Source organism: Periplaneta americana, chromosome 11 (assembly GCF_040183065.1).
Source record: "Periplaneta americana isolate PAMFEO1 chromosome 11, P.americana_PAMFEO1_priV1, whole genome shotgun sequence".
Taxonomy (NCBI): domain Eukaryota; kingdom Metazoa; phylum Arthropoda; class Insecta; order Blattodea; family Blattidae; genus Periplaneta; species Periplaneta americana.
In genome coordinates this window covers 20,312,891-20,330,934 of record NC_091127.1, presented here as the reverse complement: position 1 = coordinate 20,330,934, position 18,044 = coordinate 20,312,891, and the positions used below count along the sequence as shown (strand labels likewise).

Genomic DNA, 18,044 nt, shown 5'->3' with positions numbered 1-18,044 from the left:
ATTCCATTTTGTAATAGCCGTGAATGTAGTAGTTCGTAATATATGATTCGTGTCTGAACGTGATCTCCTGTCGAAGACTGCTGATTTGTGTCGCGCCCTCGGATTTAAAATAGTTTGTAAAGTGTATTGACGACCTGTACGAAGAATAGGCCACATTCTTGGCATCAACCCCGATTTAACGCGCTCGAGTCGAGACCGAAACAATGAGAAATATTCTTATACTCTTGCTACAGAGCTAGTGAGACGAGCATTCTAACACGTTAATCGACGACTGTATCAATTCTCCTCCGCGGTTACAATGAGGGTCAATTTGTGACATTGCAAAGGACGGATAAACGGTGGTGATAGGAGGAAGGAATGACAAACAAAGACGCAGATTTGGCCGAATAACATTTATTTTTATATACTGTACAATTATCCTATTGTATTTACTGTACAAGAATAAGAAAATGATGATCGTGTAGAAAAATGAATTGCGAGAAAAGGGCGCACTTCATCCACAATTTTTTAGCCCCCCGTTCCAGCAAGGAAAACAAACTGATAACAAACTTATATGTTTTCCTGTGAGCGTCATCCAAAAAGAAAACAAAAAAAAATCTACAATATGTACAATATTTTATACAAAAGAACATTCACGCTAACACTTACACTTGGAACACCGTCACTGAGGTGCTCCGGTTCGAAGCCCGTCGCCAGGAACTGTGTTGAAACAAAATGGCGAGTCCCAGGACCTCCGTCAGTGAGTACGCGCTCCAAGTGGGGACGAGTCACAAGTCTATACACATGAAAACGAACCGCGGGTCATGAGTGACAATACATAATTCTCTCTTTTACAAAAGGAAATTTTATATATTTATATATATTTTATTTTATTGAAAAACTAAGTATGGATTAAGTATGAAGCACCGTTTGACCGGGACATGATATCACATTTCTTATAGAAAAATGAGTTCCTTTGGGTTGTGGTCGTTGTCGGAGGCTCTGCCTGCTGTCTTAGTAATGGCACTGGTGTGGAGAGCAGATGTGACACAACAGTATCGTCCTCTATTGCACTTGACACACGGTACAGACCTGGCGGGGGCGCTCCCCCATGGCAACGCCATCCCTTCGCACTAGCGAGTCCAGTCCTGTGGAGTCGCCAGCGCTGACCTGTCTCACGATAAGTTACAGGTTACAGGTTTACAAGTTATGTTACAGGCACTTGTACACCTGTAAGTGAAGGTTAAAAGTGACGGGATACAGGCAGACCAGTCAATTACTACAACTATACTACTTTTGAGAGGTGTTACCCCGCATTTTAAAGTGAACAGAAAACTGAATAATATGTACCAGATAATATTGTCATTAACATGACTCTTAACGTACTGAAAAAGACTGCTATCAATAACTAAAGGTGTGTTTTTCCAAATAGGACAATTGAAGCTAAAATGAGGCGTTCAGAGGTAAACATGATTAACTCCACTTTTGGTTATTTCAGAGTTTCTAAGTTGGCAATGTAATACATTGACTATATTTTCAGTGGTCAAAGTGATTAACCCCATAGTTCAGTAAAAAGCCCACAGAATGCAATATTATTCTTGACTACAACACAGAATCAAATGTGTGTATTCAACTTTAACCTTGAATATCTCAAAATCTTTGGAAAAGGAGTTAGTCATGTTGTCTTCTGAGCGCCTCAAATATCGATCGTCCAGTTCAAAAGTGCGACAACTCAAAAATTTCCATTTTTTTAGTTATTTATACTACTGAAAGCCTCTTTCGGAGCTCTTCCCGATTCAATATTGAGATAAGTCATATTTACAACCAAAAAGAAAAAATTCGAAATAAACTGCTTTAGAAGTAATTATAACTATGGGCTTTAGTAATTCATTATTACTACAATTCGAAATCTATTAATAATGAACTGGAAGATTGTGATATACTCGTCCTGAATACTGACTCATTTCTAATTGTCGCGGTTATGAACCAGAAATCTGTTCCTTTTTAGGTGATTTATTTGAAACTTTCAACTGAAGATATCTCAAAACTTGTTTTTTTGAGTTGTCGCACTTTTGAACCAGACGATCGATATGTCTTGTTAGAAAAGTGTATCTACTGTTGACGAATTTGTAAGATTGTATGTAAAAATAATTTTTTCAGGCATTGTCTCATTTCATTACCATAAAGAAACAAAACCTAAAACATGTTTCATGCTAAGGGGACACATGATTTTTAATACTTCATAATTTTCATTCAAAATTTGTAAAATGTAAACTATTTAAACAAGCCTACAATAATATATGTACAAAATTTGGTGCCATGAGGGCTAATAGTTTTGAAATTATATATATTTTTTAAGATATTGTATATTGACGTCACTAAAAAAGCTCCTTGCGTCAAAGTTTTCAAAAATTTTAGTTCATATTTGCTCAAAAGCTTGAAAATAGTCATGGGGATAAAAATGAATTAGCTTTTTCAGCTCAGTCTAAAGAGAGTCACATAATAGACGGTAATATTATGCACACTATTTTGTGGTTTTACAAATATAGTAAGTAAGCAGAGAAACATAGTGAATCTCCAGTGATTTATATTAAGTGTGCAGTGTGTTGTAGTGAAAGCTCAGTGAGCTTAAAAGTAAATTCTGAGAGTTATAGTGGGACAGAAATGTGATAGATTTATAGTGAACGGGTGTGAGTTACAGTGAACGTCCTAAATTACTTGTAGTCTAGGCTAGCGATTTGAGGTTAATGTAGTAAGTATAATTCTACGGAATAATAAGGGTGTAATTGATGTTTTGTTATTTGAAGTGTTGTATCAGTGAAGAAGAGTGTTGTGTCAGTGAAGTGTGTTGTGTCAGCGAAGTGTGTTTGTGTCAGTGAAGTTCTATAGTTTATAGTGGTAGTAAAGTATTTGAACAGTGAAATGTTTCATAGTTCCAGTGCAGTGAGTGAATTGATAGCGAAATGAGTGTAGTGCTGAAAGGTACTTATGCAAGTATGAACATATATAATATATACTCGTGGTTTTGAGTTCAATCTTAGGGTTAAGATATAAATTAGATTTACTTTAATTAATTATGTTTTATTAAGTGATCGTGCTTCATTTAATTTAGGATGCTCCTTATTAATATTAGTAGCCTATATACTGTTATTATTATTTTATTATTAATATTATAAATTGTAATTTATTATTAATTGTAATTATTGAGTGTAATTAGTTACCACTGCCACCGGGTATTTACCAATTTGCAGTGTGAATAAATACATACATATATATCAGATATTCATTATATATGAGGTCTCGCCTACCTCATTGAATATTACACGACTACTATGAAGTAGCCAACGAGAGGAGTTCGGCCGGCACCGTGGATCGTGTCCCGGCATAGCTCAGTTGGAAAAGAGCACTCAGCGCGCAGAGCTGAGAGGTTCCGGGTTCGGTTCCCGGTGCCGGAACGAATTTTTCTCGAATTAAATGATGATAACATACATATATATTTTTTAATTTCATGAATTTACCATTACAGCATATTTTAAATCTAAGTGCAATATGAATATGCTCCTAAGGAACTTAATATTAATATTTCATACAAATGCTAATTAAATTTTATTTATCAATATGTAATTCATCTCTGTGAGAAGTTTCAGGCCATTCTGACAATAACAGTTGTGCAAGGAGCTTTTTTTTATTTAATAAACTGCTTAAAATTTTGAAGCGGAGAAAACAGCATTTAAAAAAACAAGAACAAGAAAACATTTTTTTCAACTCACTCACGCAGCGTATGTTTAGCCACATTTGATTATATGATTATAGCATTTAAAACAGTCTCAAATGAATTTACTAGATCATAAAAACAGAAAAAGTGGGTTTTCTTAATTTTTAAGCATTATTTCACCATAGTGTCCCCTTAACAGAAATTGAGGGGTTGGGTGCAAGAAAGGCACTTCTATCAAATGCAAGTTTTGAGAAAATTGATGTTGAAAATTCAAACCGTAATAATGTGATCTATGCACGCCTTTACATTTTGGGTACTCCTGACCTCTATGATCACAGTATTGAACTACAACTTGGTGATCATATGCATAACAGATCAGAGAACACAATAAAGCGATTTAATCAAAAAGGGCACATCCTCTAAAATGCCCTTCTTGCACCCAGCCCAATTGTAATTGTCCTGTTTTGAAATTACACTCTCAAACGTAAATTTGAAGAAAAAAAAAAAAAAGGCAATTTGATGTCAAAGAACTTGTCAACAATACTGCTGAAGTTATAAAACACAAAGAAGTGATAACATACTAGAAAACCATAGAATATTATATAGGAACAGAGCCTTCTCGACCTGCAACCTGTAACCGGAGGAAGATACTCTGGTATACTGTAACTTGTACCTTCGTGGAATATTGAGCACGCGAACTGAGAGAGGGACGAGCGCCCCGTCGTGGACATTGTGCGATGGGCCTGTGTACCAACTAGACGCCCGCGAGCAATGTCTTGTTCGCGACCCCGGAGCTCGAGGGGTTCTGGAAGCACGAGGCCCTGGGGTCGAGTTGCCCAGTGCAGTGTGATTATTGTCTTGGGGGCCTCTAACCCCGGAAGCATTCGATGTGACTGCCGTGGGTCCCCCCCGGTGTCCTCGGCGGTGAACCCCATCAGCAGCAGGTGGGGTGGACCGCCGCCGGCGTGCCGTAGGAACTGGTTCTTCACGCGGACGCGAGTTGCCGCCAGACGCTGTGTCACATCGAGCTCATGTAGGGCCAGCTGAAGCTGCTGCCGCTCAGCAGCATGTCCCTGATGAGCGTCTCGATGGGCGTCTTGCCCACCAGGCGCACGAAGAAGAGCTGTTCGATGACCTGCGAGCTCACGGTCCGCAGCGACGGCAGGCGCAGCAGCAGCTTGCCGAAGCGCGTGGGCTGGTTGGGGTACTGCGTGCGGCAGTACTCCTCCAGGGCGCACTGCGACTTCTCCTGCAGGCTTTCGATGTGGGCCACGTCCGACAGTCCGCACGCGTCTGCAACAAACAACACGGCTGTCAACGAGTGCGCTGTTCGACGAACCTGGATAATGAGCTAAATAATGAGCTGGTTTGTGATAAATAGACTTCGTTGAATTGCCACACTCAGCATGCAATCAGGTTGCCGATGTGCGGTAGTATAGAAGAGGTGAGCGACCTCCCGGTCTCGTAGTATAAGCAGTTCATGTTAAGAGATGTGACCGGTCCAAATAGATAGAGCAGCTACAGCTAATGTATACAGACGTGGACAAATTATTAACAAAATTGACGATTTTTTATGATATTTTGTTTACAAAATTTGACTTTTCAATGTAGACTACAGTTGACAATTTTGGATATTTCCATCATTATAGTAGAGAGAAATATGCAAAAATATCAACTGTAGTTTAAATTGAGGAGTCAAGTTTTGTAAAAATATATAATAAAAATCTTCAATTTTGCTAATAATTTGTAAATTAGCAAAAATGTCAACTGCATTGAAGAGTCAAATTTTGAAGAAATATAAAACAAAAATCTTCAGTTTTGCTAATAATTTGGAAATATCCAAAATGTCAGCTGTAGTCCAAATTGAAGAATCGAATTTTGTAAAAATATACAATAAAAATCTTCAGTTTTGCTAATAATTTATAAATATGCAAAAATATCAAATGTAGTCGAAAGTGAGGAGTTAAATTTTGAAAAATATGCAACACAAATCTTCAATTTTGCTAATAATTTGGAAATACACAAAAATGTCAACTGTAGTCTAAATTGAAGAATCATATTTTGTAAAAATATATAATAAAAATGTTCAATTTTGCTAATAATTTGTCCACGTCTGTACCTATGTAAGCACTTGTTTTTGCATTACTGTGGTTGGAATAGTCAAAGCTTAACATCTGTTCAATGCAGACAAGAATTCAATCAAATATACTACAATGAGAGTGTTGCTGTTCCAAACAATTGCCCCTGGAATATCCTTACCCCCGGAGCCAGTCTTGACTCGTTGGAAAACGTGGTTGGATGCTGTTAATTGTTAAGCGAAATATTACGGCAAAGTAATGGAGGTAATTGAAACACTGGATATCACAGACAGTTCCGCTGTTTTAGCTGTAAAATCATTGCCTTCTAAACACCTATTGGAAGGTATTCTGTTCATTGCTTCTAATTTTAAAATCGTGTTCAGAAGCATCACCCTGTTAGAGTCGTCTAATCTACAACTTTCAGAAGTCCTCAATATAGTGTATAAAGTATCACAAACCGTTTATCCAAAATAACAATTCACTAATTTCAGAAAAAAAAAGTGAAATGCAAGTTGAGAAACATTATTGCTAAAAATTCTGCCTATTCACAACTTCGTATTATAAATTATGTACCATCAGGTCACGACAGCGCTGTTCGACGAACCTGGATAATGAGCTAAATAATGAGCTGGTTTGTGATAAATAGACTTCGTTGAATTGCCACACGCAGCATGCAATCAGGTTGCCGATGTACGGTAGTATAGAAGAGGTGAGCGACCGCCCGGTCTCGTAGTATAAGCAGTTCATGTTAAGAGATGTGACCGGTCCAAATGTATACCTATGTAAGCACTTGTTTTTGCATTACTGTGGTTGGAATAGTCAAAGCTTAACATTTATTCAATGCAGACAAGAATTCAATCAAACATACTACAGTGAGAGTGTTGCTGTTCCAAACAATTGCCCCTGGAATATCCTTACCCCCGGAGCCAGTCTTGACCCGTTGGAAAACGTGGTTGGATGCTGTTAATTATTAAGCGAAATATTACGGCAAAGTAATGGAGGTAATTGATACACTGGATAGCACAGACAGTTCCGCTGTTTTAGCTGTAAAATCATTGCCTTCTGAACACCTATTGGAAGGTATTCTGTTCATTGCTTCTAATTTTAAAATCGTGTTCAAAAGCATCACCCTGTTAGAGTCGTCTAATGTACAACTCTCAGAAGTCCTCAATATAGTGTATAAAGTATCACAAACCGTTATCCAAAATAATAATTCACTAATTTCAGAAAAAAAGTGAAATGCAAGTTGAGAAACATTATTGCTAAAAATTCTGCCTATTCACAACTTCGTATTATAAATGATGTACTATCAGGTCACGACAAGACGTCTGAAGGTGTACTAAATGTAGTGACTTTCCGTTCTTCAAATATGCACCTATTACATCGTGTGTTGTTCAATGTACATTTTCCCAATATAAAAACTGTTTAAGTGACCATCGGAGGAGGTTACTTTGCAGTCGCTCAAAATGAACGTAACTCTTCACTGCAATGCACATATTCAAGGATGATGTGAGTATATTACATTAAATTTTAAGAGTTAATATATCTCACTACAAAATAATATTGTGTATTTACATGTTTACACGTTTCCTACTTCAATGGTCATTCATTATATTTCTTGAATGCAGGAAACAGGTTTTATTGTTACCGCAGTATACTGCTCAGTGTTTACATAAGAGGCACACTCCATCCGTTGCACGCTCCCTTCTCATACAGTCTATAACGCGTGCGTAGTAAACCTTACGATTCTCGTGGCAATTCCACGAAGTCTAGTGGTAAATCACCGCTTTGTGATTTATGCAAAACACTTAAAAATACAATTGAGGTTATTTTTCAAATAAATGTTGGTCATGTGTATACATTTCAGGTGAATAACCCCGTAAACATAATACATAAACAAAAGCACTGCAAAACAAAACAATGAAGGACACAAAAGTTTCACAAGACGATGGCCATTTCTAATCGTAGGCCTATATGAAGAGTCCACTGCAAGAATGATGGATGTCACTTTCTTGTCGACAATTAACCAAGACTGTCAATGCATACCTTAAGACATACTGGGTGTTCAGTTCAAAATGTGTCTTGGCTCGCTGTATGCCATCATGTGGCTAGCTGATGAGCCTAAAGAATTCAATCTTCCTACACTTCCGCACCTCAGGTGTATAATCTAAGAGGCAGAGAAGTTGGCTAGCAAGTACGGCGTTCATTCTGAAGAGTACGTACCGATACGTACGGTAACGCCGGTAGTGGCAGGAATGTGAACTGTTTGGAAATACGTACTGTCGGGATATGGGGAGAGGGTTAAGACGATTACTTACGTATTTGTTGACATTAACTTCGACGGTCAACATGGACACGGAGCATTTGATTTGTGTTGTGGAATGTTACCGTACGCAACCGATGATAACAAATACCCTGCGTACGACTTGCCGGCGCAAAACACAGTTCGAACGAGGTTATGGTAGCACACAGACTGTACAGACCGCCATCTGTTGCTACGACGTTCAAGTTATACCGTACACGTTCTCAAGTTCAGATTGAAGAACGCCTTAAATAATAGGCAACTTCTCTAACATATAAGTTGAAACTCGCTTCAAATCGGTGACCCAACAACAGTGACGTCATGACACACTTTGAAATGAACACCCAGTATAGAATGTACATACAGAGTTATATGACATTACCACTGATAGTCATTGTCCAGTAATGATCGGAAAATCACAGTTAAGCTTTGAGCGCAGAGCATTTCAAACTTTCAATTGCTTCTCCTGCAAAATGTATTCCAAATGACATCCATCGTTCTTGCAGTGGACTCTTCATATGTGGAAGTAATAATAAGTAGGGGGGAATTTTAGCATATTTGCATATTTTATTCCTTAGTTGCAAATCATATGCTACCATTTCGTAAATATATTTCAAGTTGTTTGTAAACAAATATCAAGATTTTACAGTGCATACAGTAGAGCGTCTCGTTTAGGCACAGTGAAAACGTAAACAAAGTGCACGTAAAGTGTGGGGGAAGAGCTGTGCAATAAAGGCGAGGGATGCACAGGGTTTCAGTTACAATATTTATGGCGGAGCATTAATTGAAATTAAATTTTCCAAAAAACACATAAAACAAAAGAACACAAATTGCACAACGTTATCATATACACATTTTAACAAACAAACAATTTGTAACGTTGAAATTTATTATTGCTATTAAGTTTTAAATGGATACAAATTAATAAATACAATGAAAGATAAACTAGCCGACTCCTGAATGAGTAAGACTCGTGCTCAGGAGGGGATTCCAATACAAACAAAAATACAATTAAAATTGAGAGTGAATACAGATTAAATAGTGTTTAATATGTTTAAACCAAAACTATAAATCCAATACGATTTTTTTTTATTTTTTATTAATTTGGAGAGGATTCGTGGTTGAAATATTATTGGAATAAAATTTGTTTAATAATCTGGGACCTTGACTCATGCTATGATAAAAAGCTGCATTGGTTTTACATTTTGGTTCAGACAAACGCAGACAATTCATATTTTAGTTCTATATTTATGTATATACCTTTTAAAATTTCTATGAAAATATTTTAATAAAATAAAATAATACATTTGCTTAATGTTGAAAACTTCGAAAAGTTTAAACAACAATTCAGTTGGGTAATCTTTCTGCTTTTTTAAACAAATTTTTAATACTTTTTTCTGTAGTAAAATTAACGGATAAAGGTTGGATTTATAATTCAATATAACAAATTAAATTTTGCTGCTTATATGATGTTGCTTTCAAGCACCATTTTTACGGTCATGAATAGGGCTCGAAAGTTGAGGAAAAGTACTTTTTTTTTTTTTTCGAGTGTCCGAAGACGAGACTCAACATAATAAGCCTATATGCTCATTTTGGGTCATTGTAGGCCAGAAATTGGTGGGTTTTATTGGTCCCTTTTTGCCTTCTTCGGAATTTTTCGGCTTATTGGTCCTTTTAAACCTCTTGTTTAGGTCTTAATGGTTTTTTTTGCAACTTCAGCTTCTTTCGACTAATTTTTACTGCTATTTTTACAATTCACCACGCGATCTCACTTGCTTCAAGTAGGATATGCACCAGTGACATCCGTTGATGTGGAGTGAAGTTTCTCGGTGTTCCATAACGTGCTCTCAGAAAACTGACGATCCTTTACACCTAAGAACCTGGAGGTGACTATTGTGATATACTGCAACGCTGAGGTAAAGTTTCCGAAGTCCAATTTCTGTAACCCTAGTGTGGTTAAGCTAGATATTCTAGTTACACTAATTTCGATTTCTTTCTCGTGGTAAATATCAAGAATTTTACTGTATATATATTTCGCTTCCTATCAAAAATGTTTGATTAATAAATGAAATTTGATGTGTCCTAACTATTATAATAATTGAATAATTTCAAGGGAAAAATTGTTCCGGGGCCGGGTATCGATCCCGGGACCTCTGGTTGAACGTACCAGCGCTCTTTCCAACTGAGCTACCCAGGAACTCCACCCGACACCGTCTCAACCGTGGAGTTCCCGGGTAGCTCAGTTGGAAAGAGTGCTGGTACGTTAAGTTGAGACGGTGTCGGGTGGAGTTCCCGGGTAGCTCAGTTGGAAAGAGCGCTGGTACGTTCAATCAGAGATCCCGGGATCGATACCCGGCCCCGGAACAATTTTTCCCTTGAAATTATTCAAATCTGCTTTACAGGGAGCCTTACCTGAAAGACTAGATTTGTATATTATAATAATTGTTAAAGTTAATATTGAGTAAATCAGAAAATGGATAATTCAAATACAGTATTTTCTCCATGTCCATTGCGGGTTCGCTGAATTCATTCTAGGTGGCAAAAATAGTTGAATCGGTTATTGTTGAAAGGAACTAAGTCCACTTTTTAAAGTTTTGAGATAATCGAAAAAAAACTGTTGTGTGAATAATCTATCGAAGATTAAACCAAAATGTATTGTACACATGAAATATATGTGTACAATATATTTTGGTTTAATCTTCGATAATTATCCACAAAACAGTTTTTTTTTTTTCGATTATCTCAAAACTTTAAAAAGTGGACTTAGTTCCTTTCAACAATAACCGATTCAGTTCATTCTAAATTCTCCAAGTACTTTTTTTTTAAGAAACACGGAATTCTTTTTTTAAATTATGTTAATCTAAAAAAAATATAGAATAACTCTTCTCGGGTTCTGAGCCAGGTGAGTTGGAGATTAGCTTCCAAGCTTTCGACGGCTAGCTCTGCCATTTTCTTCAGGGACTTCACTTCGTCCCTGAAGAAGATGGCAGAGCTAGCCGTCGAAAGCTTGGAAGCTAATCTCCAACTCACCTGGCTGAGGACCCGAGAAGAGTTATTCTACATCAAACGCCGGGAAAGCCTCAAGTCATACATTAAAAAAAATATGTCTGAAAGAAGAAGCATTTCGTTCATATGGGTAGTTTTTTTTTTCGCACTGTATGTTGCATACCACCAGAATTTTGTATTTTTGAAACATTCATTAAATATGTAATTGAAACGAAATTTTTAATTAATTTGGATCAACATTTTTAGGTTCTTTTTAGAATATCTTTAAGTCTTCTTAAAGGTCTTTTTAGGCAGAGTATAGGTCTTCAACTTTCGAGCCCTAGTCATGAATTTCATTTTCTGTATGACTAACATAATATCACCGTCTTCATTGGCCGAATTAACGAAACTACAGTATATTGGTCTGAAGTGACAACACTATTTCCTAAACACAATTACCCCTTCTCAAAGTTCAATTTATTCAGGTACAGTACCAGAAGACGGTGGTTCTCGCTTCTCGGTTGTCTTATCCAACATCGAGCATGCCAGCGATAACGATAGTAGTGACAGCAGTATATTGTGCAAGTACAGTTTACATTTTTTATTATTCTAATCACATGCTGCAACTTCCGATAAAGATGTTAATTTCTCCGTTCCGTAATTAGACGAAAGAAAGAAAGAAAGAGAAGAGAGGTGAGGCAGAGAGAGACGATCTGGAGCAGGTCTTTATTGCACGCAACTACGTCATGTTTGTGAGCGAGATTAGCCGAATGTTTACGATTGATGAACAACCGGTGTTCTCATTCTTTACTTCTCGCAGCATCTCGAATACTTGTTCACGATTCGAGATATATCTCGAGAACTTAGAAGAATCGAATAATTTATATTTTTTTTTTGGAATACTCCCATCACTAATTATCGCTTCTTGTTTGGATCCAGGAATCTTTAGTCGCCGATATGCAGTAATTTAATTGTGTAACAACAATAAACCTTCATTACACTCACATAATGAGAAAGTAAACGCATCAGAAAATACATCCAACCGAACGCGCTCGTTATGCGTACGTTGTACTCTCCCGTGCAAGGAGAGTTCTTAACCATGATAATTATCCAAATTAATAATTTTATTGAGTGCAACGGCAAGTTTTGTTGCTGGTACACTTCGCTTTGTTCACTTTCTTCTTGGCTTAATTAAAATGGACTTATTATATAAAATGAACTCCTTCCTGCCTCTCCCCCTCGTCCATTTGTTGTTCCTCAAAACTTTGAACTCGCGAGTTTTAATTGTGCGAGCAAGTAATGAGCGGTGGAAAACTCCGCTGCTAATTGCCACAAACTTCCTGCTAATGCAGCACTGCGGGCATCTCCGATCACGAATCAGGGGACCCATGTTCGAATTCCACCGGGACCGAGGGAAGTCCCGCAACCAACACGATGTCGACGTCATTCCATGGACGTAACGTTAGAACGTCACTCCAACGCATAAAGTTATAGACCTACGTTGCAATACGGGACACAAGACTTTCCTGCGTCATAGAATAGTTACTTTACTTTGCTTTCAGAGGAGTGTTAGCATTTTGTACCGTGTACATGATTTTTACATTGTCAGTTCTTCTATCAATAACACATAAGTTGAAAAATTAAATTTTGGCTCAAGGCTTTTAATATCGAAGGTTGATTTTGATTAATTGTTGGCTTCTATTGACGTTATGGCATAGTTGCAGCCCGCGGTCAATTGGGAGGCCTAGGCATGGCATAGTTGCGCCCCGAAAAAGTCAGGTGGCAGAATGGACATGACATAGTTGCGCCCCGATGGGCATAGGACACACGAAAGTGATTGTCATAAAATAAATAAATTACTTTAAAATATTATAGTGGTAGCTGCACAGAAAGCAGGTAGCATATGATCAATTTTGCTATTAAAATAACACTTTTTTATCGATCACACACAATAAATGAACTGCATATTTTGTTTATACACAGATATCTTAAGCCTACGCTACAGGGTACCGCAAATAGAAACTTAGAACCATTGTGAATTATTAACTCTTTATCCTTTTCACTAAACTTATCACTACTTTTAAATTAACCTCACTATACGCCAAAGACGGTGTGAAAATCACTAATCAAATGTCAAGGTTGCTAAGGCCTCATATACCAACGACTCACTCATTTGAATATGTCAGCTAATAAAGTACTGCTAACTTCATGGTGTTCATTTTAATGGTAGGCTATCGATAATAACTGCGTAAACAGTAGAAAAACAGTTAATAAAGTACTGTCAACTTCATGGTGTTCATTTTAACGGTATCGCCAATGAATATTAAATCGAATAAGAAATCAATAAGTTTGGTTGATTACGAGGCTCGAGTTCCCGTAGTGTCTTTTTCTCTACCTATTTCATCGGGGCGCAACTATGCCATGTCCCTTTTCTCTACCTGATAGGAACGGGGCGCAACTATGCCCACAAAACAGGGACCCTTTTTTATCTGCTGCATCTTACTTAACCGTGGGGCGCAACCATGCCCTGACCTTTATTGAATGATCTGAAGTCACATTTTGCCTAACATGTTTGAACAAATTTTTACAATGATTTGAAGAATTACCATACTTGTAGCTCCATTCAAGCAATATTAACACATTTAAATACATAAATCAAGTAATCTTTGAAAATATCTACAGGCCTACAGTAAACAAAATCAAACAGCACTATCTTGTACTTATTCACAATTTAGATTCAACTCTTTCCAAGTCTCATGTAAACACTTCATTTTTCAGTACCGCTTCCTCTTCAGTAACTTCTGTCTTCGAGATTGTCTTCTATGTTGCAGCTCCACATTGTCTCTTTTCATAGACCAACAGTAGTCAGTCATCATCACTTCATCCCACCTGCCTTGATGACGCATTTCAATTTCTTTCATGTCTTGATGAACCCTTTCTATGTGTTCTTCGCTCTAATTTCCAAGATGAGGGAAGAAGTCAAGATGGCTATGAAGGAAATGGATTTTAATGTTTATATTAAATCCTAAATTTTTCATAGCTACGAACAATAATTAGGAACATTAAATCCAGACGTTTGAGATGGGCAGGGCATGTAACACGTATGGGCGAATCCAGAAATGCATATAGAGTGTTAGTTGGGAGGCCGGAGGGAAAAAGACCTTTGGGGAGGCCGAGACGCAGATGGGAAGATAATATGAAAATGGATTTGAGGGAGGTGGGATATGATGATGGAGACTAGATTAATCTTGCTCAGGATAGAGACCAATGGCGGGCTTATGCGAGGGCCGCAATGAACCTCCGGTTTCCTTAAAAGCCAGTAATTAAGTAAGTAAGAACATACTTCGTACAATGCTTTTGAAATCTGGGTGTTTCCTGTCCCCCAAGAAATTGTCAACCACATTCATAAATCCGATTTGAAATAACCTGGTAACGTTTACACACACAAATTTCACTTCAAAATTATCATCATATGACTGTAATGCTTCTTTGTTCTTTAGACAACTCGAGAAGTATCGATTGTTTCACAGTTTATCATGTTTAATCACTTTACGATACATTATATCGATTGTAGTATACGATTACGCGCGAAATTTATATGTAGCGAACTTAAGGAATTACATAAAAACTTTAGGTGTTTGATGAAAACGGATTTCAGTTTTGCACAACATTAAAAAAGTCATTCAAAATTACCCTTTGTCATGTAAAGTGGCAAAACATGGCAACTCTGTGTAATTGTACTGTTTATTTTGTTTCGTTATGACTAGATGTCAGATGTTCAGGCAAATGCCTATTTTTTTCCTCTGCCTAAAAAAACATGAATTTAAAAAAATATATTTAATATGTCTCATGTATGGGATCAATTTGGCGAAGTTTTATAGTGAATAAAAATGCCTATTTTACCGTAAGTGCCTATTTCTGTACAGTTCTGCCTATAAGTGCCATTTAGATATTTTAAATTCTTATTTATTTTTTCTCAATTTGTCAACCTGCGCTAAATTTCTCACATAGAGGGAACAGTTCCAAGTTACTTTCAAAGATTATGAATGTAGATCAATGCGCAACGCCACAAGATGTGAAATTTTGTAGTATTCCAAAGTTAAAATAAGCATCTATGTTATCAGCAGATGTCAAACGTTCTTTTTCTGCACATAAAATGGTTTTAAGCAGCAAGAGGCATAGCTTAACTCCTACTCATGTAGAAATGATCCTTTTAATTCACTGCCACACCAATTGTAGGAGATAGAAGGAACATGAACAAAAAGCGAAGTTAATTATCTCATTGTCGTGCTAAATTTCAGTATTTCATTTATTTTGTGGCGCATTAATTCATAATTGTTCAATTTCTCCACGGATACGATATAATTATGTAATACAGCCCATTATACCTTTGCAGACCAAAAATATATGTCGTTTGTTTAATTATATTTATTTAATTGGTAACAACTTATCTTCAGCTTTTGGCTTTAGTAAAAACTCCAGAAGGAATTTCGGTTTCAACCGATTCCGACAAAATTTCCAACATAACAGAACGTTGTTGTTTATTAAATTCAGAGACTGGTAACTTAACAACAAAGAAATAATAGCATCATGCATGGCCTCCCTCAACGAATAATTTTTATTCTCCGTTTTCTTTTTTTTTCTAGTATACACAGTCCCTGGATACCAAACCACAGTCTAGTATTTACAGTCACGAAGCTTGAGTTGATGAGGGTACTAGGAACAATAGACTATGCAGGTACTATTTCGCATTGTCTGTGATGATGCGATAGTAGCGATCCTAGTGGTTAGCAATTATCTATGGATGCATATTTCCTACGTATTGAGCTTCGTGACTGCATATACTAGACTGTGACCAAATCAAAACACGCTAAACAAAACATACAAGCACAAGGCGAATTTCTAACTTAAAACTCTTATCAAAAAGTTTTAATTTATTTAATTATTGACTAGTACGCCACAAAATAATGTATGAACCTTTGACGAAATTTCATGTTTAAACCTCGGGTCACTTGCATCCTCGGGCCCCCGTAGCGCTCGCTATAAACATCTTCATTTCGCTCTTGATACATAAATTACTATTTAGTCACAAAAGTGGCTAATCAAATGTTTATTCAATGCATATTTTGATTCCCCAGTGACCATTTTGTTGCCATAAGTTCCTATTTCGTGACCATAAGTGCCTATTTATTCACCACAAGTGCCTATTTTGTTACCATAAGTGCCTATTTCGTCATTATAAGTGCCTATTTTATTACCATAGGTGCCTATTTCGTTACCATAGGTGCCTATTTCGTTTTCATAAGTGCCTATTTCGTTACCGTAAGTGCCTATTTCGTTACCACAGGTGCCTATTTCGTTACCATAGGTGCCTATTTTGTTACCATAAGTGCCTATTTCGTTTTCATAAGTGCCTATTTTGTTACCATAAGTGCCTATTTCGTTACCATAAGTGCCTATTTCGTTTTCATAAGTGCCTATTTTGTTACCATAAGTGCCTATTTCGTTACCATAGGTGCCTATTTCGTTACCATAGGTGCCTATTTCGTTACCATAAGTGCCTATTTTGTAACTATAAGTGCCCGTTTTGTTACCATAAGTTCCTATTTTGTAACTATAAGTGCCCGCTTTGTTACCATAAGTGCCTATTTCGTTACCATAAATGCCTATTTCGTTACCATAAGTGCCTATTTCGTTACTATAAGTGCCTAGTTCGTTACCATAAGTGCCTATTTTGTTACCAGAAGTGCCTAATTTGTCTCTATAAGTGCCTATTTTGGAACCTAAAATACACAGTTTTAATGCTTAAACATCAGAGGTCTAGTTATGACTTCTGTTGCTTGTTTTGTGTTGCTGAGTATGGCTTCATATAAAAAATAAATACATAAAATACATTAAAATACAAAATACTTGTATGATCCTACGGCGTGTTTTATAATTTTTTACAATTCTCGTAAATTATAAACTTCTGTTTCACAATCAGAGTATTATCTGAACCATATTACAGAGGAAGTCAAATTTTTACAAGTTGAATTTTGCGTACTTTAAAAGTGTTTTGTTTTTCACAATGAGGTCATTTTACAAATTGGTAAATTTGACATGGCAAGCTACCACATTTTCTATTCCTGTCCTGAGGTGTGTGAAGTTTCAAAGAACAAATTATGCAAGCAGGAAATAAATACATGTTTATTAAATTAATTTCATGAGTAGACATCATTAGGAGTTCAACTAAAGCAGTTGTAATGCTATTCAGCAGCAGTTCTAGTGACTCATGACGATACTGAATTCAATCACAGATGACGTCATATTTTCCGGCCAAGGACTAACAACACATTCATATCACTTTATGAATATAATTGGTTGTTGGTTTAGCTTATTTAGAAGCGTAGACTACTGTTAAACTAGTATGATCTGAATATTAACGTCTATGTTAATTCATATTACGAAACCAAAAACTCTAGAAAAATATTATATGACTGTGAATAATTATGAATAAACATGTAAATATCACGTTACTGGCATGTAAAGTAATTACCAGAAACACAAAGTTACTGGCAATTACAAATATTATTATATCCACTACTGACGTCTACACTTCACAGAAACGAACGATATGCATGTATTCGCCCATACGTGCTACATGCCCTGCCCATCTCAAACGTCGGATTTAGTGTTCCTACTTATGTCAGGTGAAGAATACAATGCGTGCAGTTCTGTGTTGTGTAACTTTCTCCACTCTCCTGTAACTTCATTCCTCTTAGCCTCAGATATTTTCCTAAGCACCTTATTCTCAAACACCCATAACCTCTGTTCCTCTCTCAAAGTGAGAGTCCAAGTTTCACAACCATACAGAACAACCGGTAATATGACTGTTTTATAAATTCTAACTTTCAGATTTTTTGACAGCAGACTAGATGACAAAAGCTTCTCAACCGAGTAATAACAGGCATGTCCCATATTTATTCTGCGTTTAATTTCCTCCCGA

The 18,044-nt window shown here is 36.7% G+C and overlaps 1 protein-coding gene across 2 annotated transcripts in view; it reads right to left on the bottom strand.

Annotated features, from left to right (window-relative positions):
- Positions 1–383: 383 nt before the first annotated feature.
- Positions 384–18,044, bottom strand: part of svp (COUP transcription factor 2) — a 603,390-nt gene continuing 585,729 nt past the window's right edge. For both annotated transcript variants that reach the window (XM_069839116.1, XM_069839117.1), the window contains one exon: positions 384–4,987. In XM_069839116.1, coding sequence (XP_069695217.1) covers positions 4,713–4,987 — 275 coding nt within the window. In that variant the 3' untranslated portion in view covers positions 384–4,712. The remainder of the gene's footprint in view (positions 4,988–18,044) is intronic.